The sequence below is a fragment of the Ranitomeya variabilis genome, chromosome 4 (genome assembly GCF_051348905.1).
Source record: "Ranitomeya variabilis isolate aRanVar5 chromosome 4, aRanVar5.hap1, whole genome shotgun sequence".
NCBI lineage: Eukaryota > Metazoa > Chordata > Amphibia > Anura > Dendrobatidae > Ranitomeya > Ranitomeya variabilis.
This window is the reverse complement of record NC_135235.1, coordinates 552,525,200-552,552,741: the sequence shown is the minus strand read 5'-3', so window position 1 is coordinate 552,552,741 and position 27,542 is coordinate 552,525,200. Positions and strand designations below refer to the sequence as shown.

The 27,542-nt window shown below is 42.2% G+C and overlaps 1 protein-coding gene across 10 annotated transcripts in view; it reads left to right on the top strand.

Moving 5' to 3' along the window:
• TANC2 (tetratricopeptide repeat, ankyrin repeat and coiled-coil containing 2) overlaps positions 1-27,542 on the top strand; it is a 497,877-nt gene that overhangs the window by 317,597 nt on the left and 152,738 nt on the right. For all 10 annotated transcript variants that reach the window (XM_077252678.1, XM_077252680.1, XM_077252679.1 and 7 more), the window contains one exon: positions 21,613-21,684. In XM_077252678.1, the coding sequence (XP_077108793.1) occupies positions 21,613-21,684 (72 nt within the window). The remainder of the gene's footprint in view (positions 1-21,612; positions 21,685-27,542) is intronic.

The window sequence follows — 27,542 nt, the reverse complement described above, 5'->3', positions numbered from 1 at the left end:
GTTATAAAACTTCCATGACTGATTGTTTATAACTATTACTCTTTGGAGAATGTCCAGTGTATTTCTATAAGATCCTGCTTCACACAGCTAAAACCTGACAGGGAGAAGCTTATCACCAGCAGGAGGCAAGGGAGACATACAGAATCTGCATCACATAAGATACACTGACACTCTGAAGTGTAAAAACATAGCAGTTTTATGTCATTGGTCTATCACTGCTGAAGACAAAGGTATCATGGGAAATGTAGTCTGCATTAGGAGAACCGTGTTAGAGGTGTTGAAGAAAAATGACACACACTTCTTCCTCCAACATCTTCTACCTGGACAGTTAAGAGAGCCCTTTACACCCATAGATAGTCAGCTGGTCCTCTCAAATTGGCGGTGTCAGCAAACATCTATAATATAGGGGTATATCAAGACACCCTGAGGTGGAAAAAGTATTCATCATCCTTCAAAACGTCTTGCATACCTTATTTTCCTATTTAACGTTTGTTGCAAAGGGGAATTAATTCAAGAGGGATTTACCCTTGTTTTACTGAAATGTAGATTGTTTCTGTATAATCTCTCTCAAAAACTCCTCTTTACTGGTTCGTGGAATAATAATGATTTTTTTTTTTACATTCCGCTGATTTTGGAAGATGATGGATTTTGTAAACATATGAATAGTATACAGGAATGAGTCTCCACATATGCTGTCCGACTAGAACTCTTGGACCCATAATATATGAATATTTGTGTAAATGTGTTCCTCACTAGTCTGTGGGGATCTAAATGCAGGCGAAAATTTTTAAAAAATCATGTTAACGCTTAATATTTCAAAACTTCTGTTATTTATCTTTTACTGATTGAGAATCATATGATTAGATATGAATGGCGTAGATATGAAGTCAGAATTCTGCCGATTTCATGTTTAGAATTGGCCATTGTGGGAGTGTAAATTACTGCAGATTTCAAAGTCGGCGCTTGGACTCCTGTAGACATTCAACTATCTATTCCATTACAGAAAGTTGTGTAAATTTCTGAAAAACACGGTACTTTAAAATGCTCTTTTTGAAATTGAAGCCGATTCTATGATGAACATATTTGTCATTCGTTCAGCATCAGAAACCCAAGGCGAAATGTAGTATATTCCTGCTTGCTATGTATGGAGTAGAACCACCAGACCAGGAGACTCCCACCTATAATTCTATCACTTCCAGTTCTCCTATTGGGGAGGATTTATCAAAGGTTTTGCATTGGTGTTTTAGCATCAGATAATAATTGCAAACATTGTCACATGCTGTTTTTTTTGCATAAGAAGATGGCTTTTTGCTATTTTACATCTCTCTTGACATTAAAAAAAAAAAAAAAAAAAACTAGATGAAAATTCCTCAAGATGGCCAGTGTTGGGATGTCAAGAGAGTGGTGCAAAAAGTTAAGATTGTTACCTTTCACAAAAAAATATAAAGACATTGAATGTTCCTAGGAATAAAGTTGGAAGAAGAGTTCACAAGTTCAAAGTGAAGCATTGAAACAAGACTGCAATTTTTCGGCCTATGGAGGAGGAAGAAGCATATGCTGAAAACAACAAGAAAAGATATGCATGGCGGAGGCTTGGTGATGCTCAAGGTGACGCGTATTGGTGTCTCGATGATGCCTTCAGTGATGCATGGCTGTGGCTTGATAATGCCTTCAATGAGGCATGGTGGTGGCTTGGTGACCCCTTCAGTGACGCATGGTGGGGGTTTGGAGATGCCTTCAGTGACACATGGTGTTGGCTCGGTGATGCCTTCAGTGACGCATAGTGATGGTTCGGTGATGTCTTCAGTGACGCATGGTGGTGGATCATTGACGCTTTCAGGAAAGCATGATGGTTGCTCAGTGATGCCTACAAGGACAGTGTAAGTCGGTAAGCCAAAACTCCGACTCCTCAATTTCCATGAATCCGACTCCACAGCCCTGATGCCTACAGTGAAGCATGGCTGTGGCTCAGTGATGCATAGAGTGACACGTGGAGGTGATATTTACAAAAAACAAACCATGCTTTATTTATCCTCAGCGCTGCAGCCAATCAGTGAATTCGGCAGCACTGAATGACTCGTACTGTCAGCTGTGTCGGTACCGCTTAGCCCATATACCAGCTATAGGACTGGCAATGTAACGTCGGCGCTGCAGATAGTGACCGATCTCGGGCGCAGTGGTGGAGACTCAGTGCTGGACCCTGGGAGAGTGACAAAAGCACAGTTTGTTTTTGTCTTTTTTCACAAACTGCAGCTAGGGAACAGGTGTTTCCCAAAAGCAGAAAAATCTTTTATTTCGCAATGGAAGGGAAGGGCAAGGATTTATTTAGCTAAAATATGGCCATTTTTTCCTTTCCATATCTTGGCATCCTTGTGTGTAGATGACAGCCGAACATAGCCATGTGTATAATCGTAGCCCGAGAAGAGCAGGAATCGCGCTCTGAATCTCTTCACATTTGCACAATTAGAGTTGACCCAGTAACGGCTCTGCTCGTTTGCAGATTATGCTGGAATCAATGATTTCCTACTCCGAGTTTCCTTCACTTGCAGATGCCGAAGGCAAATGGCCACTCTGCCTGGCTGTACACCGGCTACTGGCGCCATCTATATGCTCTTTGCTTTCTGTGATCCTGTGCCCACTGATAATTACATTCACTGGCATCCCAGTGTGCTGGGGCATGTCTGCCCGCTTCACACATTACTGGGCAAACTCGCACGGAGGAAATACGGTTAATTGTTACTAAGAGGCTACAAAGCCGCCGGCCTCTCTGTGGCTGCCAACGCCACGCCTGCTCTCCATTATATGCAGTAGGCAGACAGTGCCCCGCAGTCAGGCCCAGGGAGGTGAATCTGCCTCTGAGCAGAGGAACCCTATGAGAGGAGGCATAGGCAGACGCCAGCCCTTCGCCATTCATTATTTACGCCAAGCTGGCAGGGGGATTGCTGTTACTGCGCAGGCGCTGTGCTCTCCTTGGCAGAAGGCTTTGAAATATTTACAAGGTAAACTTGCAGATCTTGAGAGGAACTTTGCCAAGCATGACATCTTTCCTCTTCTAATGCCTACTAATTGAGTTGGCAGAGGGGAGAGGCAGAAGAGGTGATATTAACAAGCCATTCACAAAATCGTAAAAGGGTTTTGGGTCATTCCTCGCATGTCTGATTTAGTAAATTCCTCCGTAAGATTAACATTTTGGAGCATTGTGCTGCTCCACTGATATTCTTCCTGGAAATGTCTGAATAAATTAACAACCGGGGTGTTACCATTTCTCTTGTAAGCGCTGACTATTTAAAGGGAATCTGTCAGCAGGTTTTTGCTACCTCATCTGAAAGCAGCCTGACGTAGGTAAAGAAACCCTGAATCCAAGGATGTATCACTTAGTTCACTTGGTGCAGCAGTTCTCACACAATCAGAGTTTTTAGATTTAGCAGTGCAGCAGAGCTGAGAGAGCTAAACCCGCCCACACCAGACTCTCCATACAATTTCTATAAACAGTGAGCTGCTCATGACAGGAGGGGCGGAGTCAGATTAGGGCTCAGAAGGTGATTAATCCTGTAGTCTAAGTAAACAACCACACAGCTGGACATGTGACACATGGCTGAGTTCAGTGTTTTAACCCCTACCTCATGCTGTCCTCAGATTACATAGCAAAAATCTGCTGACAGACTTCCTTTAATAATTCTTGAGAACTTGTGCTATGGAGCGTTGGAATGGTATTGTCCAATCGTGCTTGTACATTGCAGGAGGAATACTGGAGGGATGACACAATGCAGAAAAGTGCATCAATTTTATTTAATAGAGAATACATTTTTTTATAAATGGACATGACAGGTGCTGATGAGTTCTCCGTAATGAAATATGTGAGCGCCATGATTACAATGGGAGCGATCACAGCCCTAGAAATACCTGTAGTCCGCACTCCGGACATTTAGAATGTTGTGTACGCTTCAAAAGCTCATTTTTGTGGCACATACAGGGAAGGTATGATTATTTAGAGAAACTTTATCACCCAGTTTTTGCTCTCCTGTCTGAGAGCAGCATAATGTAGAGGCAGAGTTCCTGATTCCAGCGATGTCACTTGCTGGGTATTTACTGTACTTTTTGTAAAAACTGTGTTTTAGAAGTAGGAGATTTTCGCTGAGAAGACATCTGCAGCAACGTAATCCTCCATATTTATGAGCTCTGTCTATTCTCTCCTCCCATCCTCCCCCACACAGATTGGCAGCTTTCTGCCTATGCATAGTGTACAGTGAAAGCTGCCAATCAGAGGTGGGGGAGCGGTTATAAAGATAACCTGAATATGGAGGACTACCCAGCAGCAGGTTTACTAGTCCTCCTAGTGATAAAACAGTGATTTTATCCAAGCGGCCAGCATCACAGTAAGTGACACATTGCTGGTATCAGGGTCTCTGCCCCTACATCATGCTGCTGTCAGATTAGATGGCAAAACCCTGGTGACAGATTCCTTGTAAAAGACCCCTTTATGCAAAATGTGAACGGAGACAGAACGGTGGCTAATATGATTGTTCTGTCCATACACAGCATGCATATTGTAGGGTGATGTGCTGCCGACAATGATGATTTTCATGCCGACATGACAGATCAACAGATTATCAAACAATATTTTTGCTGATCCGGAGCAGTTATTCCTATGAGCATAGGTTTACTGATTTATGAATTTGTTTAAATGGATCTTTAGTTAGTTGCTGAGTGCACAAGTGATGGGTCCTTGGGACACTTGTCCCGAACTGATCCACAATGCAGATATGCGCACAGACCCAGATATGGCCAGCAGTTTTCTCCGAGAAAAGCCAGTTTAACCTGTAAATTGCCAAACTAGTGCTACTGTGCACAGAAGTAAATGGCTTTTTTTTTTAAAAACAGGCATATTTACAGTATGATCTCTTAAAAAAGGGAATTTTTTTTTTCCCCAAAGAAACCGCACCACTGTTATCTATAACCCCAGTCACCAAAATGAATTCCAGAAACAGTCTGTGGGCAACAGTGGTGTGCTATTTCTGGAATTAAAAAATAATCTCTCATACAATCCCTTTAAAGGGAATATGTCAGCAGGTTTTTGCTATGTAATCTGAAGACCGCATGAGGTAGGAGCTGAGACACAGATTTCAGGGATGTGTCACTTATTAGACTGAGTGCTGTTGTTTTCATACAGTGAAGGTTTTACCACCAGGAGATTCACTGCCCTCACTAGCTCCCTTGTGCCAAGTGGTCTGACCACGCCCTCTTCTCCGATAAGCAGCTTACTGTCAGTATACAATGTACACAAAAGCTGTGTGGGCAGGCGCAGCTTTCAGAGCTCTTCATCACCTAAAAACTCTTGTGTCAGAATGGCTGCACCCAGTAAGCTAAGTGATACATCGCTGGAATCAGGGTCTCTTTTCCTACATTATGTTGCTCTCAAATGAGGTAGCAAAAACCTGGGGGCAGATTCTCTTTAAGGCTGATAAAAGGAATCTGTTGCTTTCTGTAGCCTGGACGTTCTTTTCTAAGAAATCCCTGAATGTAGGGATGCTTCCAAATCCAGCAATTCCCCCTTGTATCCTGTAGCTGATGTCACGGTACGGCGGTCCGTCCTCGGGTACACTAGGACGCTGCGTCCACCGCAGTCATATGTTTCCTATTCCGGGTTTTACACCTTTTAGTGAATTTTTTCGGCCTTTCTGTACAGTAAAGAAAGTGCTGGGCCTGCAACATGCCTCTGTGAATAATTATTGGGCGAGACACGCTGATTTATCCGCATTAATATCCCTGCTGTCCGTTAGACGTGCAGTGACGCCGGGCATAAATATATTGAATATGAATATTTATGAGCCTGCCACATCAGATTAGTTCTGATTTAAGGAGCTCTGAGCAGGCAGCAGCTGTAGGAGCGCTGCATATCCTGGCAGATAAAGCCTCCATGGGCCACGCTGTCTGACCCATCGCCTGACCCCGTGCAACCTCTGCTCCCAATTCTTTCTCTTTCTTCAGTTTCGCCTTATTTTGACTTGACAGATTGAATACATTTCCTGCTACTTTTCCTCTCCCTGCAGGTATCTTCAGAGCTATGAATTGCCTGGTAATTCCTACACTTATTAAAATGGATAAACGTACAATGAAGTTAATCTTGAGGATTACACGTAGCAATTATCATTACGTTTCCAGTGATGCGGAGCATTAGTAGGGTTCATCCAGATGGCCAAGGCATACTATGGGGCTGAGTGCTACTTATAATGCTGCCCTGTGCTAGGAGCAAGACCTCTAGGATAGACTGGAGCGAAACGATCCACAGGACCCTTGGTAGCCCATGGCCCCTGGACGAGAGCCCTGCCAATCACCTCTTACCTGCTGGCCTATTGGCGCCTCTTCTGATTACTAGATGGGGCGTCATGTATATGTTACAATGATGACGTCACACAAGGCCTACTAACCAGGAGAGGCATCGGGAAAGCCTCAAGGTAGGAGGAGACTGGCAGCGTTCTGGTCACCGTAGCTTATGGACCAGGAACCTCCAAATCTTTTTGCTGTTCTAAAAGGGCTTAGGCCCCATTAGGATGTCCCTCTTCATGTCCATTTTTTTTTTAAACAGATAAAAAACGTTTCCATTATAGTTTTTAATTTCTTCCACAGGGGCTGTTCACATGGCCATATTTTACTTCGCGACCTATGAGTCCGTTTTTCACCCGCGTCACTGATCTAACAAAACTTGCCCATTCAAGTCAATGGATCCAAGAAGAAAAGCACCCAGATGTCATCTGAGTATTGTCCATTCTTTAATGGGTAGGAGAAGCTTGGATTTTATTTTTTCTGCGTGAGAAAAACCGATGACACCCTGTTGGTAAAGATGGACACACGAGCCAAAAATGGATAACGATAAAATCAAGCACACTGACGAAAACCTGATGAGACTTCATTCAGACTTACTGGTTGGCCCTGCTGTTCTTGCCGTGTGTCGAAAACTGCAGCAATTTGCAGTAAAACCTAAGAAAACTGCAGTCCATCCACTACATGGAGCCATATGTAGGAATAGCGGCCCATGGCTCGGTACATGAACTTTCCCACAGGGCAGGAACATCTGCGACTGTCCCATTCATCTGAATAGGGCCTACAGAAATCCATGTGCTCTATGGGGGACTTAGGACAGCGAGCTGTTGGCTGGCCAATTATTCGGCCGATGGCCATCTAATGTTAATGGCGGCCATTATTATATTGACGCCAAAAGTTGGTGGAAATAATAGTGCAAATCTACACGAGAGGCGAAATACACCGAGAGGCATGTGTCCAAATACTCTAGCTATGTTTTGGGAAAAACAAAACCTGACCCCCAGAAAACATTTGGCCTAATCAAATGACATTTGTGAATTTCTGAAATGTTGTAAATCCAGTTACCAGTATGTTTATGCACAGTTGGGCAGGACATGCTGGACGTTGTAGTTATAGCTTGACAACCTCTATAATTATGTGTATGATACCGATATTCTTTGCAGTTTGTTCCCTTGAGCCTTGTGTAGTGGAGTTCATGTAATAGATGACTTCTTGTGATGTTCAATTCCTCTAAAATATTTATGCAGTAAGGTTTGATTAGATATTTAAAGTGGCATGAGAGGAGGTTATATAAGGTGAACTGTTCTGCGGGTAGCCCCTCATACCTCCCAACCAGCCTGGATCATGGAACTGTCCTGCTGTCCTGAGAGGTTGGGGGGTTATCCCGGCTGCATCTGTGTCTATAGGACACAGATACAGTACCAAATACAGTGAAGGAACAGGGAGCCATCAGAGCCTTACTCTAGGAAGAGTCTGAAGGCCCTGCAAGCACATGACATTCTATGGTTTAGGGAAAAGGCGCAGATACCGGCTTAGTGAGAGGAGCTGCTGTTTTTCATACTGTGTGGTGGGTACTATGAAGGACATCACATTGTGTGGTGGGGACACTGTACTGTGTGTTGGGGACCCTGGGGAGGCAGCATTGTACTATTATAGGAGTGAGGGGGCAATGTACTGTATGGTGTGGACCCTGGGGAGGGGGCAATGTACTGTATGGTGGGGACCCTGGGGAGGGGGCAATGTACTGTATGGTGGGGACCCTGGGGAGGGGGCAATGTACTGTATGGTGGGGACCCTGGGGAGGGGGCAATGTACTGTATGGTGGGGACCCTGGGGGAAAGCATCATATTGTATGGTGGGGACACTGGGGTAAGGTGCATCGTATTGTATGGTGGGGACCCTGGGCAGGGGGACATCATATTGTATGCTGGGGTCCCTGGGGAGGGGGCATCATATTGTATGGTGGGGACCAGCAATGTACTGTATGGTGCGGCCCCGGGGGGGAGGGGGCATCATACTGTATTGTGGGGACCCTGGGGGAAGGGGGCATTGTACTTTATGGTGGGGACCTTAAGGGGTACTCTGTGGGAAGGGGGTGTCTTACTGTATGGTGGGGACTCTGGAGGACATTTATACTGTATGACATAGATAAAGGCTGTGGACAGGCTTGGTCTGGCTCACAGGAGAACTGGAGAATCCTCCGGTGGGCCCTTGTGCAAGAGTGGGCCACCACCTTCTTATATGAGCAGTACTTGGAACAATATACTTGAGTTACTATGTACAGACAAATCTTATTAATCTAACAATCTACCCAGTTAATTGTTATATAAATTTGTGATTGAGGATAATGTCATATTTGCATGTAGCTGAAAAGTGGGGCCCTGGGGTTGGTTACTGGTGGGCCCTTGGCACCCCAGTCCGACACTGGCTGTGGAGGAATTATCAGACTGCAAGAGCTGCCTGCAATGTGGTCCTGTCACACAACCCTCACTTATGCTAATCAAATTTCTCTGTGATGCAATTAGCAAATGCTAACGAGAAGCCTCCACTCACAAGAAATCACATGCCTGATGAGGAGCCTTTATAAGCAGACCAGGCTCTCTGGGGGTCTTTGGGGGTGGTAAAGTGAGACACTGGTGTGGTGGCACATAGAACCTGCTGTGATCTTTCCATGACTCATAGAGATTTGATACAATAGTGCTGCGGATTTTGAATCTACCCCTCCACCTCCTAATAGCTTTCATTAATGCTAATGATTAGTATTAGAAGCTCTTTTTTGCCTTTCCTTTTTTGGAAGCGTTAAAGCTTTTATATTTTTTGTACTCCTCTTTCTTCCCCCTAAATTTTTTTTTTGTACCAAATGAGGTCATGTTAATAGCAAAGAATATACTATATATCTAGGCTGTTATCACCTGCTCATGGTGTAATCCGTTTGGGGGGATTATATCCTACCAATATCTAATGTGTTTATCGGGTCCTTCAGCAATGCAGCGGTTACAAGCCGGATAATGAAGTTAAACGATGCTGTTGATTGAATTGAATATTGATTCCCTTCACTAATTTGCTATCTCTACTACGTGCATTTGAAACAGCCAGTGTGGGAGAAATCCGGCAGAAAACACAGGTTTATCAGTTCCCTCTTCGGTTGTGGTTGACATGAGCCTCACCGGTTATCCAAGGGCAAAGAGGAGAAGGCTCCTGCTGCAGGTAGTTGTCTAACAGCCGCACACAGGACCGTGATGAGGACACAGCTTATCTCCTAATGGGCACACAGAAAAATGATCTATATGGTCTTCAGTTTTAGGGTACTGTCACACTCTGCAACTTTCCAACGATCACGACCAGCGATACGACCTGGCCGTGATCGTTGGAAAGTCGTTGTGTGGTCGCTGGGGAGCTGTCACACAGACCGCTCTCCAGTGACCAACGATGCCGAAGGCCCCGGGTAACCAGTGTAAACATCGGGTTACTAAGCGCAGGGCCGCGCTTAGTAACCCAATGTTTACCCTGCTTACCAGCGTAAAAGTAAAAAACAAACAAACCGTACATACTCACATTCCAGTGTCCTTCAGGTCCCTTGCAGTCTGCTTCCCGCTCTGACTGAGTGCCGCCGTAAAGTGAAAGCAGATCACAGGGGTGACGTCACACACACCGATCCAACGATGACAGCGGGAGATCCAGCGACGAAAGAAAGTTCCAAACGATCTGCTACGACGTACGATTCTCAGCAGGGTCCCTGATCGCTGCTGCGTGTCAGACACAGCGATATCGTATGGATATCGCTGGAACGTCACGGATCGTACCGTCGTATCGATCAAAGTGCCACTGTGAGACGGTACCCTTAAGCATATTATGAGACAGAATATAAAAAGGAGATTAATGGAAAATGTTCACAAAGACTTTTTGATTTTGTTGTTGTGTTTCTCTAAAACAAATTTTATCTGAAAAACTTACCGCACTTGAGAAATCTATGATTATATGCATTAAACCAGTATCTAGCAGTATAGTTTATCATTTTATCGCCTACATCTGCATGCGTCCTGCGTACTCTATCTTTAACATTGGGTAAGCAGGCCATGCGGATGTATGCGGATGCCTCCGCATGCGTCGTCTTGACGCTGCGCTGACCTGCGTCAAACGCAACATGTTATTATTATTATATATTTATATAGCACCATTGATTCCATGGTGCTGTACATGAGAAGGGGTTACATCAAAATACAAATATCACTTACAGTAAACATATCTAACAATGACAGCCTGGTACAGGGGGAAGAGGACCCTGCCCTTGCGGGCTTACATTCTACAGGATTAAGGAGACATGTTGCATGTTGTATTTTGTTGCTTGGTGCAGGGTCAAAAGGACGCATGCGGAGGCATCCGCGTACATCCGCATGGCCTGCATACCCAATGTTAAAGATAGGGTACGCAGGACACATGCAGACGTAGGCGGAGCTGAAGGAAGAGGTGCGGCAGTGGGTGGGGCTTCACGGAGGAAGAAGGCTTTCATCCGCAGCCCTGCCGAACGCTAGTGTGAAACTAGCCTAAGCCAAAACCAGGAGAGGAACAATCAGAGGAAAATTAATGGGTAGATCAGTGGGGTCAGTTGGTCGCTGTTTAGATTTATACAATGAAAGTTACAATGCCAGCACTAATTGATCCAAACTTTGCCAACATGCAGAAGTATTGAGTATGGGCTATGATCACATGTCCAAGAGTAATTTTTCATTTTTGTATATATTTGGGAAATGTAAAAATGGAAATAAAATGCTTAAGTCTAGGATCCATTCGTTTGACTTTCTTTCTTTCCAGCTGCTATATATATATATTTTTTAACTGGATAAAAAAAAAAATACTTTGCATAACATTTTTTTCTGCAACAATAACGGAGAGCGATTTGGATCTATTTTTCTTTTTTAATCGAAGTTTATTGTAAACAAATAATTACCAACGACTGTCCTTTACCAGATCTGTTTTTTAGCGCTGCTCATGCCCTTAACACTGGAGGTGAATAGAGAGATCTCTAGAAAAAAGAGATCCGTTACAGAGGAAAAACAGATGCAAAGCCGAAACCAAAGTGTAACGCCTTAAACCAATCTTTTTCTTTTTTTTTTTTTTTAAAGTTGGATCCGTTCAAGGACTGAAGCTTTGATTTCCGTTTTGCATGGTTTTTACTCTGTATCCAATCCATTAAAAAAAAAAAAAGCCTGATCCATTACAAACGTATGTCACGGAGTCAATTTAGAGAGCCAAGACATCTCCAGTGCATATTATCTGGCTAATTCTGCAACTTAAAGGCATCTTATAGCTTCTCGAGAAACAAAATAAAAAAAAAAAAAGCAAAATGAAAACAGATTTTCAAGGTTAACAAGTCTCCACCAGCTTTACATGATTTACTGATGGTGTGAGCTGTCTGCATAATACAGTCCTCGTGGGCATCGTGCTGTGTATTGACCCCAACTACCGTTACACTCACTGCTTGTGTAGACATGAGGGAGTAAGTGCCATGGGATTCAGGGACCCTCCCCTCGTTTGTCTCTCACAGATTTGTATAAGCTGCATCCAGTCCCTCTAAATAGATGGATCTTGTGGCTAATGGCATCTGTTCTGCAGATCCTTAGCTCTATGTAGCCGGCTAATGTGCCTTTTAAGCTATTCATCATTGAATGTATTAAACGTCAAAACACGTGAGTGGTATTCAATTATGTTCATCAGAAGATTGCAGCAGGCAATTAATGTGGGGTTTGAGGTATATTTCTGTCCATGAATGAGCTTTCCTTACAAACAGGGCTGTGGAGTTGGTAAGCTAAACCTCTTGACTCCTCAATTTCCATGAGTCCGACTCCACCAAAATGGGCTCCGACTCTGACTCCACAGCCCTGCCAGGGCTGTGGAGTAGGTAAGCCAATCCTCCAACTCCTCAATTTCCATGACTCCGACTCCACGACTCCGACTCCACAGCCCTGCTTACAGACTTCCCAAAAAGACCTTTTGACCTTCACCCGATATCTGGTTGAATGGCTATAATGGGCAGTTTGGGTTAAAATAATGTTTGTACTAGTATTCAGCTATCATCTGGGTTCTTTCACTCATTCTGCAGTTCCCAGTGGTTTTATCCCCCCAGACCCTTATTTAGTGTAAAAAAAAAAATAAAAAATAATAATAATTCAATATTTGGGTGGCTTTTGCCTACTTTTTCTAATCATGTTGTTAATAAACAATTTTGCACAAGTATGTACACCTAATGGTAACTCATCCTATAGGCCTTCATACTCAGTTGATTAAAGTCAAATTGAACCTAACAACTAACTGTTGTGTATGGGACAGATATCGTGGAAGAAGAGCGGGATTGTGCAGTCTGAATTTGCGCCTCATCCTTTTATCATCAGGGAATAAAAACCACTGACATTTGGCAGCAGCTTTCTCCTCATTGAAAATTCTTGGACTCTGTGCTGAGCTGATTGTGTATGTGGGAATCGTATATATCCGCTCTTAAATTGTGTGGGATGGCCCAACCAGTGAAGCGCAGCTCAGTTGTTGGTGCGGCTCAGTTGGGGAGTCCGTTTTCACAGAAGTGCTTACAAGCTGCATTGCACAGTGCTTTCCTGGCTGTGGAAATCTCTAGTTTGTCAACATACATGACTTATTTTGTACTACTTTTAATGTTTTCTAAGGAGTTCAAGAAACAAAAAATGTAAATTGAGCAGTATTTTTCCTTTTGGCAAAATCTGGCCCTAGAAGATGGTGTGATTTCAGTTGGCCGAACCTGCTCCCACGGCTACGTCTGTAATTTGTAGCCTCTGAATGGGAGCCCTACAAGCAACCTCTTACCTGACGACATCCCCGGGTCCTATTTTGACTAGCCGACCTGGCGTAACGTCATTGACATCTCGCCAAATCGGATAATCAAAAGAAGAGCCGCGGATGCCAGGAAGGAGCAGGAATTTCTCAGGGCTCCCATTGTTACCTCCATAATCTGTGGCCTCTTGACTGTGTCCTGTGAGTCGAATTCCACCATCTTTACCTGGCACCATTACTAGTGTGGCCCAAGCTCCATCTTGGGCTACCTAGTAAATCCTCAGAAGAAAATAGTTGAGGATTCTCGATCATTGGCAGATGTGTACTGGTTCACCTGAGCTGAGGAGCTGTTTTTAGGCTGCACTTCATCTCTAGATTGTCTATTATATAGGTGGGAATGTTTTCGATCGATCTGAAATCTTGGCCAGAGCCGCGAATACATATCCTATGAATATTAAATGCTGCAATGTGATGATGGCTGCAGATTCAGGTGTCTGGGTATTATGATAATTTTGTTTTCATTGATTGATTGCTTATGTTATGTATGATCATCCAAGTTCATGTCCAGGAATGGCCTTATATGCAGAAGACATGGCTCTACATCTCCGTACGTGTAGAGTCTGATCCACGGAGCTGTATGACACCACCATCGCTGAGGTCTTTGTTCTCTCCGCACAGCCAATGTGCAAAGTCACTTCCTGTCTATGGCAGTCTCCTCCTTGGGTTCAATGTTACATATTGTTCAGCTGCTATGAGAGCAGAGCTATGAGTTGCGTAAAACCTCACCTCATCTTCGCCTCTGAATAAGGTGGCAGAAAACGAAAGGAGGGAGGGAAGAGAGGACTCTTTGTTTCCTCCGCAGACCTTCTACAAACTGCTTAGTCACTCGCTGCAGCTCAGAATTAGTTTATATGGTTCGATTAAGCTCGTCTCGTTCTCGTTTCTTTATGTGGTCCTTGTCGTTCCAGGAAAAGGGGCTGTCGTTCCTTGCTGAGAAGCTGATCTTGCATTAAAAAAATGGAATATGGTTTCCTGCATTCAGGCTGCAAGGCTTTACACCAACTCTGGGTCTGCAGTGGTCTGGAATATATCCAGATCTATTAGGCAGCCAAGGTAGAAAGTTAGAAAGCCACAGATGCCTGCACAATTAAATCAGCAGAAACCTGAACCAAGAACATGTTGTATCATCTGTGACCACATAAATTGTCGTCGAAGAGCCTTTATCCCATAAACCATGCGTTTTTCTTATTGTGTCACTTACATAGATGAAAGAAAGTGAGTTGTGAGCTTCTAAGTCTATTCTTATTTCACCTCTGAATCACTTTAGAAATTGTGTAAAAATCAACCATCTCCAATCTCAGAGATGGTGTCGGCTTAGCTTACATCGTTCTCCTAATAAAACCTTTTCATTTAAGTACTTTAGGCTGTGGTCAAGAGCAAAGACCATTGTAATAGACCATAAAGTGTCTTGTAAGCGGAGGTTGTATTGATTGAGAGGTATGAATGATAGTTTTACATATAGTCCTCTCCTACTACTTGTTCTTTACATAGCGATCTAAGTTGTTATTGAGGGCAAGTGACTGATACAGGTGCAAATAAAGGATCAGATGTACCTTTTATCGATCCTCTGCGATTGTACAGGGGCACATTAGGGCAGGGAGACACATTGTGACTTTAAGTGGCACCTTCTTTTTCCCATTGGTTCTCCCTAAAGATCAGGGTAGTAACTATCGAAGTTACAGAGGGTGCGACTGCGACCAGGTCCGTGTGAGAATGGGGCCCCCAATGTCAATTTCACCTGGAAATGCGTCCTCAGATAAGAATGGGAACATTATACCAGGATGAGGGTATTATACCAGGAAGGGACTCAGGATGGGGAAAAATGTTACAGCATGAGAGAGACTATTACAAGAAAGAGCCAGGACAGGGGACATTATTACTTGTGGGGTGAACACTTAAGTCTTTATAGGATCTAGAACACTAGCCCTTTGCAGTACAGCTGGCAAGTGCTGCACTGACGCTGGCTGCATCCGGCACATTCCGTGCTGCTATGCTCTTCTAATACTCCGCTACACAGCTACAACTGCCTCTACTTGCAGCTTTGGAGAGTGTAGAGTTTGGGCCAGTGACTCAATTATGCTATTGGTCCAAACTGACAATCTTCAGGAGCACACTGCCCCATCATCGACAAGCAGGAGGCAGGAGCGCACTGCTCCATCATCAACAAGCAGGAGGCAGGGAGCACTACTCTTCTGAAGATAGAAGATGAAAGAAACCCTTTAAGCATATTTCCCCACAGGATTTAAAATTGAACACAAATACCAAACTTTTGCCAGACGTATCCTCATATTTAGGGTCACTTTTGTTGGGTGCCTTGGGCGTTATATATACGTAATTGTATAACTAGCGTATATATCTCTACAGTATGACCTACATCTTGCACCGCAGCTACACAATAGGCTGCATTTACAGGGAAGTGTATAAATAGCATTGAATTCTCCGGATTTATTCTGGTTTGCGCCATTCCTTTCCAGATCCGCTCATATGTAAAGAATAGTCATAAGGGAAACGCGCAACTAGCTATGCGGATTACCTTGTCAGTGGCAAAGTGTCAATCTTATGGGGCTTATCTCCTGTTCACCCGCTGACATTATGGATTAGGGTGAGAACGGTTTCAGGTGATTGAAGTCTCTTGGGCAGTAAATGTGACTGGAGAGCACACAAATAATATCCCATTGTACCGGGTTGTCATTATTGTAGAGCCGCTCAGTGTTTAGTTGCTCTGATTTATGATGGATTTGTGCGTTTAAAAGCATATTGGGTTAGAGGCCCGATGGTAAAGGCACAAGCTATTTCTGTGCTATATAGTGTTAAAGGCCTATTGCCGCTCGGTCTGTCCTGAGAATACTTGGGTGATGAAAAGGATTACACTTTATATGAGTTCTGCTCCTTAAAGAGAACTGGCAGGCTCCAGAAAAACACATCAAAGTGGAGCAAGAGAGCAAATTAGTGACAGTTTAGTAATGAATAACTAATGGTTGTGCTGACTCGCAAGCACTGCTGCTGGAGAAGTGCTCCTAACCAGAGTGAGAAGCATGCAGACCGACGGAGCAAGCGAGTATACAGCCAGCAGCCCACCCGGGGTGCCATTACCCCAACTGCACTAAATGGATATTGATATTGGCCAACTAGCTACTATAAAACGAATAAAGACCTTTTATTTCATGTAATTTTCAGGTTGGTAAAGAAATATCTACATTACAGTCATAATTCAGTACTGGATTTTACGGCAGGTCATTTAGCAATTTATTGCAGCAGTGACCCAACTTTTAGAAAGAGGTATTGTTAATTATAGTGCCGATTATGCACCTCCTTCTCCCAATAAAGCATTATACACCTTTATGAATGTACATGTTTTCTTTTTTATCACTAGGCGCGCACAATATGAGAACTTGGCTAACTTCCCAGTCCAGAAACGGAGACCAGTGCATTTTTTTTTTAAATTCCACACGGTTATTTGATGTATCACCATGTCCTAAAGCAGAAAAAATTAGGAAATGTCCCCCCAAAACTGAAGACCAATGAGCAAAACTTGATCTGCAAAAGGCATTTGATTCCACTAACAAAAAACATTCCTTAAAAATCTCAGATAAAAACATCCTTCAGGTCAGCTAACTAACTTCAAGTTTCACCTGTCGGCTTCTTCTTGGGCCAGCTAGAGGCGAAACTCTGAATTGGACAGGTGGCCATTCTTCTAGGTGATTTTGGGCGGCACGGTGGCGCAGTGGATAGCACAGCAGCGCTGGAGTCCTGGGTTCAAGCCCCACTAAGGACAACATCTGCAAAGAGTTTGTATGTTCTCTCCATGTTTGCGTGGGTTTCCTCCGGGTTCTCCGGTTTCCTCCCACATTCCAAAGACATACTGATAGGGAATTTAGATTGTGAGCCCCAATGGGGACAGCGACCATAATGTGTGCAAAACTGTAAAGCGCTGCGGAATATGTTAGCGCTATATAAAAATAAAGATTATTAAGAATAAAATCTATTTTATGGAAGGATTTTTAACAATCGTGGTATGATGAGCCGTCTATTGGTTCTATAGATTTTTAAGAACTGCTACCTGTGTTGGCACTCAGGTGTAAGTGTGAATTCTCTACATCAAGTGGTCTTTATGTTTCTGGACTGAAAAATCGTTTTCCGTATTACATGTGCCCATCGATAAATGTCATTGTTTTTTAGAGGACTTTAATGTGTTAAGTGGTTTATTCTGTAGCAGTGTTCGGGTTTTATTTGTATTTGCTATGTGTATTACATGTTTTCTCTGTAATAAGCATAGGGCTGTGTATGTCTTCCATAATTATACTATTTACATCTGCTATTCAATTTGCGGTCTATAACTGTTGCAAAACTACAACTCCCAGAAAGCTGCAGCTCTCAAAGCATCCTAATAGTTGTGGTTTTGTAGCAGGTCAGCGACCACTAGATAAAATGCTATACTTTGGTTTTATAACATACGGATGACTCTTGAGATGGGTATTGGACCTTGTATGGATATTTATATCTGTATTAGACTCTTAGAAAAGATCAACTACAACTCTTTTTTTAACTCCCGTTTAGTAAACCTTTGTATATAGCCTTGTGGGATTTTTCCTGTTCCTTCTGGTGGGCACTGGCCATGATCCCTATGACTAATCCAGACTCTGAGCATGAACCTTTCATTCTATGGTCTTTCTTAGAAATGTTTCCTGTATTTATCTGACTATTTTCTGTCTCCTCCCTTCCTTTGGTTCCTTCCATGCTTCATGGTATGAAGTCTTTCCTGCTTTTTATCCATCAGTTTATACAATGTATAGACCCCTTGCCAGATGAAGGCTACTTGGTCAAAGCAAATAATGGTCACCCAGTCACAGTGTCAGCAGTATTTGCAGATAAGTCTATAATTTGTATGGCCACTTTTACCTAACCAGACATTAAAGGGAGCCTGCCACCATAAAATGACTGATGAAACAAAGCATAGTCTCCTTGAGACCCCTCATTGTGGCTGTACAGCTGAGTGCACTTTCCCACTCTCTTGTTTTCCATCTATTTCCCATTTTCTCTTTCTTGATTGACAGCTTTGGCTTTACATGTGCTAGAGAAGGGTGCAGAGAAATGCAGGACAAGTCAGTGGAAATGTCACTGAACTGTTTGGCCACTGCAAGGGTGCTCTGAGCTTCTGAACTTGGTATGATCATCATTTTGTGGTGACAGACTCCCTTTAATATTTAGTTACGGTATTTAAAGATGTCCTTTCAAATTACCGTATATGCTTGTCTTGTCAAATGTGTATGGGGGTTACCTAAGGTAGCTCGTCCACACGGCAGATAAATGCAGGAGCTTCCTTCTGTTTCATGCCAAAGGTAGCTCGTCCGCACGTCGAATAGAGGCAGGAGCGGCCTGCTGTTACATGCCTAAGGTAGCTTGTGCACTTCTTCATTAACATTGGTCAGTGTTCTCGCCATGTGCAGTCCATTGTATACCTAGTGAGCACGCTGACCAAAAATTTGGGTATCTAAACAAGGCCTAATTGACACATCCATGTATTTTCCACATTTGCCACGCTTTTTTTTAAACTGGAGACACATTTTTAATTTTTTTTTCGTGTGGTGCCTTCTTGTCTATTGAATGGGTCCAAGTTTCTAGCAAGCAGTACACATACAGTATGTCTGTGTTGCTTCCGTGTGCTGTGTCTGAACCACGCACATATGAATTAAAAAAAAAAAAACTCCCTGCAAATAAGGATCAAGGATTTTTTTTTTAGCCAACTCCCTGGTACATAGATGGAATCTGAAATTAGTTGTCATATCACAGCAATTGTATTCCTATTACTCATATAACCCTCACTGGAAGAGTGGTCTTCTCCGGAATCATGGGATATGCCCAGTAAAAAAAAGGATCATTCAAAGATCTATTCTTCACAGGAACGATCAGCCAAGGTTTCCAGTCTTCTCCTTTAGAGAGCCACTGCTAGAATCAAGGATTTTGAGATTAATCTCCAACCACTGACCCCTGGCGTAATCGGTCGTTGGGCAGTCGGGAAGTCGGGAGGTCCTCATACACATTAGACAGTGGGCTGATCCTTAATTTTGCATGGTAAAACTGATGCTTAGAATGTCTCCCCTGCAGTCCTAAGTCAGCTTGGTAAAAGGAGTGGAGGGCATATTGTTTATCCCCAAAGCAATGTTGTCTCCCACCCCACCAGCGGGGACATGTTACATTCACACATGTTTTATGCACACAGTTGTCGGGCTGTAATACTGTTTGCATGTAAACAGAGCAGACATCTCGTTTTCTACAAGTCTCAAGGTTACTCAGGACATCGCTGGGGAGTCGGTATGCAAAGAAATAGCCAGTTGTTTAATTTTTAAGTATGTGACCTCAGTGCTCTTTACGCTCCTGGGAGACGTTCGCTCCCCATCTGCGCCTCCTTTCTTTTAAACGACACTCTGCAATTTTGTACTAAAAGTACAGAGCAAGACCCAGCGCGTAACACTGAGTGGATTCATTTCATGAATATGCAGTCACAGAAATTCCAGACTAAATGTATTCACTGCAGAACACAAGCATTAGCATTTCTCCAGTTTCTTTTTATGTTTTAGTTGAATTTGTTTTTTTGTTTTTTTTTAAATAACTGCAATTTTTGCAAATCTGAATTGGGTTTCCATGCACTGCTCTTTTTTATCAGTTAGTGACTTGAGAACTATAAAGGTACCCAAACACGTAAAATTAATATCGGCCAAACATGTCTGCTATGGTGGGTCGGGCCGTCCATCTTCTGGTACCATCTATTGGTTAATCAGTATTAATGGGTGCTCACAGTTAGTGCGGGAAGCATACGGCCAGGGACCTGACAGACATCAGAAGGTGAGTACGTACTGTTTTTTTTTTACATTTACAATGGTAACCAGGGTAAACATCGGGTTACTAATCGCGGCCCTGCGCTTAGTAACCCGATGTTTACCCTGGTTACCCGGGGACTTCGGCATCGCTGGAGAGCGGTCTGTGTGACAGCTCTCCAGCGACCACACAGCGACGCTGCAGCGATCGGGATCGTTGTCGATATCGCTGCAGCATCGCTTAGTGTGATGGTACCTTGAGAGTCGGGAAACCCCCATGCACATTAGATTGTCGGCTGATACAGTATATGGGGCTTTAATTGACTTAATATTTTATCTCGCAGCATATGAGACTTTGTGAAAGTGTGAAACGTAAGTGATTGCTGTGGCAAAACTAATTATAGGTATTACAGAAGCGGTAGTCAACCCCTATTCTCCTGTGCGTGAGGTTACCCCATGGGCCACTGGGATCTTAAATGGCACATAATAGGTGAACTGGGTCCTGCTACACTTCACATTGGGTCCCAACAGCAGTCAGATCCTACCAGGTTCAGTGCTCAGTTAGATTTATGCAAATTTTCTCTTCAGAGAGGAAGAGGACCAGATGTCTAGTACTTCCTATAGGTGGCACTAGAGTTCTAGTCCTTTTCTTTGAAGAGACAATTTACATATTCCCAGATTGCAGCTTAAAAGTCTCCTCACCTTGGCATGTCAGTCTTGACATGTCATTGTCCACAAGGAGAAACGATACCCCTTGTATCCCAGTCAGATTTAGATGCTATAGGATGTTATCACTGTGAAGGGCATGTCGCCGAATCTCGCCATTCCTCTAGTAGTGCTTCCAGTCTTCATAGACACAGAGGAAACTGCAGCAGAATAGATTAGGCAGACTGCACTGCAGAGTTTCTGTGTACAGCCATGATCTCACGCTATCAATCAGCTCGCCCCTCCGCCATCCACACTCCTAAGTTCATTGCTGCTGTTTTTGCAAAGAAAGGGCATGAAACTTGTTTTTTTTTAATTATTCCTGAGCAGAATATTAACCAATATTCATGGATATATCTATTTTTCCTCTGTCTGATCTCTAATAACTGCCCAGTCCAAGTTAATTATTAGCTTTTTGTTTGGTATTGAAGTTTTGTGCACACAGGTTGTGGAGCGGATTACTTTATGGCGCAAACAACTTTGTGATGACTTTGCAGGACGAGTGACTCCAATGTGTGGACTGCATGGCTAATGTTTCATACCTGGTCAGTGATCTTCATAGTCTGATCTCTTGCTCGGTGCCCTTGGTCTTGATCTAAAAGATGAGGTTGTATATTGTTCCAATCAAGCCAGGAAGCACGCCGTCTCTTTGATATACGGGTTAGGGAGTCTCATCATTCGCTTCTTGTTTGCTGAAGTTGTTCTTGACCTGAATCTTCGATGGTGCTAGCTAATAGATCATCAGAGGTGCCTGAACATGTTTCAGATTGTTCATCCAGAACCAGTTTATATTGTGAAATACTAGACAGACATTGGTTTCACATTTTCCAGTTAGTGTATTTCAGGGCATTAAGTGTCTTATTGTGGGAAGAAGATTTCTATCGCATTCGCTCACCTATTTCTTCTCTTCTAGATGGGGGGAGTGAGGAGCCACAAGAGAGGAGGCAGCACAGTGTAGACTCGCGCCACGTCCGGGCTTCACAAGGTAAGTTGGGACAGTATATATTTTTGGCTCTACAAGACGATCTAACACTCCCAGTTACACCCTCTGCTATGAACAGAATTGTACGAGTCACATAAAAAAAATAAACTGAACAATTTTTATAAATTGATCAAGAATTCTAACTTATACCTCTATGCTCCCCCTTGTCTTTTGCACTGTGTCTCCTTTTCACTATATAACTTGTATAACACATTTTAACCAGTTTTCCCCATCTGCATGCTTCATTTCTAATTTTAATTTTTTTCCTAAGCTCAGCTCGAGAGTGGGTGTTAGCTACTATAACTATTTGTAGGACTCACAAAAAAAAGAAGAGATCCTGTTCCCTTGTTTCACTGTAGCAGATCCTCAGAAGTAGCTGCAGCATAGAGGACATACTATAGCTGTACTGAGCAGTGTGGCTGGGAATTCAGCACTGGGCAAAAATCCCATGTACTAGAAAGCAAGAGCACAGTCTCCATTTGCACATCTTCCTTCTCCTCGCATCTCCATAGATTTCTCTGGGCAGCATGTAACCTGGATTCCTTAGTAAGCTGAAAAGTCTGTCTTTCCCAACATATTTCAGAGTGAGGAGACGTGACTCATGAGTGGGAAAGAAACATTTTTCTCTAATATACAGTGGAATGTAAAAGTTTGTGCACCCCTGGTCAAAATTACTGTTATTGTGAATAGTTAAGCAAGTTGAAGATGGAATGATCTCTAAAAGGCCTAAAGTTAAAGATGACGCATTTTGTTTGTGTTTTCAGGCAAAAAAAATACACGATATATATTATATATATATATATATATATATATATATATATATATATATATATATAATTTTCATATTTTACATTTTAAAAACTGCAAGAAAGAAAACTGGCCAACGCAAAAGTTTGTGCACACTGCATGGTTAGTGCCTAGTAGCATCCCCTTTTGAAAGTATCTCAGGTTGTAAATGCTTTTTGTAGCCATCCAAGAATCTTTCAATTTTTGTTTGAGGAATTTTCATCCATTCTTCCTTGGAAAATTCTTTCAGTTCTGTGAGATGGGTCATCTTGCATGCACTGCTATTTTGAGGTCTAGCCACAGATTTTCAATGATGTTCAGATCAGGAGACTGTGAGGGCCATTGTAAAACCTTCAGCTTGTGCTTTTTGAGGTAGTCTGTTGTGGATTTTGATGTGTGTTTCAGGATCATTATCCATTTGTTGAAGCCATCTTCTTTTCAACTTCAACATTTTTACAGATGGTGTTATGTTTCTGTCAAGAATTTGTTGAAATTTCATTCAATCCATTCTTCCCTCTACCCGTGAGATGTTCCCCATGCCATTGGCTGCAACACAACTCCAAAACATGATTGATCTACCCCCATGCTTAATGGTTGGCAAGATGTTCTGAAATATGGTGCCCTTTTTTCTCCATACATACCTTTTGATCATTGTGCCCAAATAGTTATTTTTTTAACCTCATCAGTCCACGGGATTTGTTTCCAAAATGCATCAGGCTTGTTTAGATGTTCTTTTGCATACTTCTGACGCAGAATTTTATGGTGAGGATGCAGGAAATGATTTCTTTTGATGACTCTTCCATGAAGGCCATACTTGTGCAGGTGTCTCAGTACAGTAGAACAATGTCCCACAACTCCAGAGTCTGCTAAATCTTTCTGAAGGTCTTTTGCAGTTAAGCGGGAGTTCTGATTTGCCTCTCTAGCAATCCTACGAGCAGCTCCCTGACATTTTGCTTGGTCTTCCAGACTTTATCTTGACCTCCATTTTTTATGTTAACTGCCATTTCTTAATTACATTTCGAACTGAAGAAAGGGCAACTTGAAAATGCTTTGCTATCTTCTCATAGCCTTCTCCTGCTTTGTGAGCCTCCACCATTTTCATGGTGCTAGGCAGCTGTTTTGCACATGGTGAGAGTAGGCTGGGAAATTTGCATCACCTGGCCTTTCCTAGCGATGCCATAACCCTAAGAGACTAATTAAGGACTGAAACCTTGGTCAAAGTTATCTGAGCATACAAATCTCCAAGGGTGCCCAAATATGGAAAAAAAATGACTATATATATATATATATATATATATATATATATATATATATATATATATATATATATATATATATATATATATATATATGTATATATATATAATATTTATTTAAGGCAAAAAAAATTATGTATAAAATTATTTTTATTTTTTGCCTAAAATGAAAAGGAAATGTGTCATCTTTAACTTTAGGCCTTTTAGAGATCATTACATCTTCAACTTGCTTAACCGTTCACAAAAACAATAAATTTGACCAGGGGTGCCCAAACTTTTACATGCCATTGCATATTACACAGTTTCTTGTATATTACACCATTGATTTATGTAAGCATTGACATTGTAGTGACAGTTATATTGACTTATACAATAATTTTACAATTGCATTACAATAAACCAAATTTAATAAAAATAAAATAATGTTTTGTGTATGCAGCACCTATGGAGACCTATGTGTCTCCATGGTTTCAGACTATAAACAAAGTCTTGCAAAGCCAAATAAATGAGCCGGACTATAAGCTGGTTTATCTGCAAAGTGTAAGAGCATGTTCACACTGTGGCCATTTTACACACAAAACCTTAGCATATACCCTACAGCAAGTAAATAGTGATCGTACATGTAAATAACATAGGGTGCTTTGGTATCACTATTTTGATCAAGAAAGCATAAAAGCCATCCGACCGCGACAAGGTGTACCCATAGGGACGGTCCTATCCTGTCTAGTATTAAAACCTTACCATGTGTCATACAACGTCAATGTGAATAAGGGCAGAGCAGGACACGGGCCCGACTAAGACACCCATCCATGGGAAGCTATACAGATGAAATACTTAGCCCAGAAAGAGGAGCCAAACTCCTGTTTGTACAAAGTACAAGAAATGACCACAAAACCAAAGTGAGCTGGACTATATACTGAGGCCATTTTACAGACAAAACCCAAGAAAAACAAACAGCAAGGAAATAAATAGTAGTAGTAAATAGAATTTCCCAATGTTATTTACATCTTCTCTCTCACGACATATTACACAATGGGGAGAAATGGCTCATAAGTGGGGAAAGAGGCATTTTTCTCTAAATATTACAGTTTCTTATATTTTTTATAGTATTGATTTAGGCAGGCATTAAAATAGTAGTGACAATTTAATAGATATATCCACCTCTGCCACCATTGTTGTAGCTCCAGTGCATTTTCAATAAACCAAAAATGAAACAAAATTGAATCAAAAATATCCTATCGTTTTGTGTATGCTGCACCGATGGAGACCTATATATCTCCGTGGTTTTAGACTATACGTAAAGTCTTGTAGCCTATAACCTGCTGAACGTGTTGTTGCAGGGGCCACTGTTTGTGGTCGGAAACTCTAGGTATTTTCATGCTTCATTAACACGTTTTGTTTTTTGTTTTTTCACCTTTTCCTCTCTTTTTTTTTTTTTAATGTGTGAGTAAACTTGCATACCGATCTGAATTTGTAACGTCTGTTTCTTTTGGTAATGGAGCTGCATTTCTTGTCCACCGCACACATATTTTCCATCACGTGAGTGCAGTGAGCTTTCCCTTTAAGAACAGTTTCTGTAAATCCCTAGTCATGGCCAGGGATGCCCCAATGTATTACCAAGGTTAATAGACACAGTGACTGTGATCATTCAGTGCAATCCGAGACTTTCCTCCTCTGTCCTCATCCATCATCCGGGAACTCGCACTAATTGGGTTACCCTTCCCCGAGATATTTCATGGCGCAATACTGAAATCTAATCCCAGCCATATTCTCTCCAGGAATTTCAAGCCGGCTGACTTTAGGCGGTGTAATATTCATCTCTGTAGACCCGGAGGCTTACATCGGAGGAGCAATCATACATATCAATAGACTTTTTTTTTTTTTTTCTCTAATCAGTTTTTTTCCCACTTTAACTAAATTCTAACCGCAGAAAATTAGGATTTACCTGCTACAGATTAGAGGATCGTTTGCATGGATTGATGCCAGTAGTTTTTATTACTAGGGTACTTGCAGTTTTGGAAGCCAGTTTTGGATTAAAATAAGATAATAGAGGCAGATGGTTTCCTATATTACGCTTTTCTATATGCTCTTTGCTTTGGCTTTAAAATCTGCATCAAAAACAGAAAAATAAAGCAGTATACCTGAGGGCACACTAATAAAAATAACATAATAAATGCCCAATTAATTAAAAAGCCCCATCAGTAAAAAAATAAATAAAAAAAAGCCTAAAAAAATCATATCATGAAGTAGAAAGACAGAGTTATCTTCCGGGCACCATCCTCCCCATATCCTGGAAAAACTCATTTATATGAAGTGATAAAAGCAGATTTCTTTACGACAAAGGGTCTGATATGAGACATACAGGTAGGACTTTTTTCAGCAGTCTATAACCTGTATGCCCATAATTATAGGTTTCATAGCTCAAAAGTGGTGACAGATTCCATTTACAATGTACTTTTGTTTCTCAGCTCGGTACATGCTAATAAACGACGACTAGTCCAGTGGAGCATCTCTTCCTCCAGACTGGTCCTGCATCAGTTCCTCATCGGGTTCTTTAATCACGCTTACATTGGGCAGTCTATAACCTGTATGCCCATAATTATAGGTTTCATAGCTCAAAAGTGGTGACAGATTCCATTTACAATGTACTTTTGTTTCTCAGCTCGGTACATGCTAATAAACGAGGACTAGTCCAGTGGAGCATCTCTTCCTCCAGACTGGTCCTGCATCAGTTCCTCATCAGATTCTCTAATCACGCTTACATTGGGCAGGCGTAATTGGCATCTTACATAGAACTGCTGGAAATCCATTATATGCCGTGACTTGTTGTCAGTCCTACCAGAACTGGGATTGTATGGAGGCTGGACTAGTGTGGTGGACGAGACACTCAGCCGGACTAGTCCTGCCTCATAATCGTGTGCCGGGCCTTGGAATAACAGTACGTTATTAACAGCAGAGTAAGTCAGTTTATCTACGGTAATCTATTTCAAAATTCTGAATTGTGACGCCGTGTCCGACATTCAAGATCCTCACCTCTTGTACAGAGTGGAGAGGATCAGTCTCTCTGGAGAACCTGTCCTGTTTTCCATTACTCAAGACATCCCATTATTTTCAGTGGGCATCATGCAATTCTTAATTTCCCCTGTGGTGGCGCTGCAGGGAAACTAAACACTACCAGGTTTTTCCCTCCAATGATATTTGTTCACGGAGTTTCCAAAAAAAGAGCCACTTTCTGATCAGTTTACTGTTAAGAAGTCAGAATTATCCAAAGTGGAGAAGTTCTTTTTCCAACTAAACAAAGGTGATGAATGTTTGATGACTGAAGTTGTATCTCTCTGACCACTACACAAGGCCGTGGTTCCCAAAGTCCCCTGTGTGAATGGAGCGGCAGTGCGAATGCGAGACCACCGACTCATTCACTGTCTATGGGACTGATTGTGATAGGAGAGCACCTCTTCCCATTGACCATAAAGTTACATTTCAGCCTTGGTCACTGTTCTCCATTCTTGGTGGTCTTACATTGTACTCATCACCTGTCCTGCAGCTCTGACCACTCCCATTTATCCACTGAGTTTCTGGCAGCTGCAGTTTTATGTCACTCAACTTTTGCACTCACACGATCGCTGGTTCAAGTCTCCGTCAGGGAATAAAAATGCCGAAAAATATACATAAAAAAAATCTTTTCAAGTTATGGATCTTCAAAAATGGCGACAAAGGCTAAACTTTTCATTTACAAAATGTAACTTTTTTTTAAGCGACTAATTATACATATATTATACATAAAAAACAAGCCCTGCTATTACACCTAGACAGGTGGGG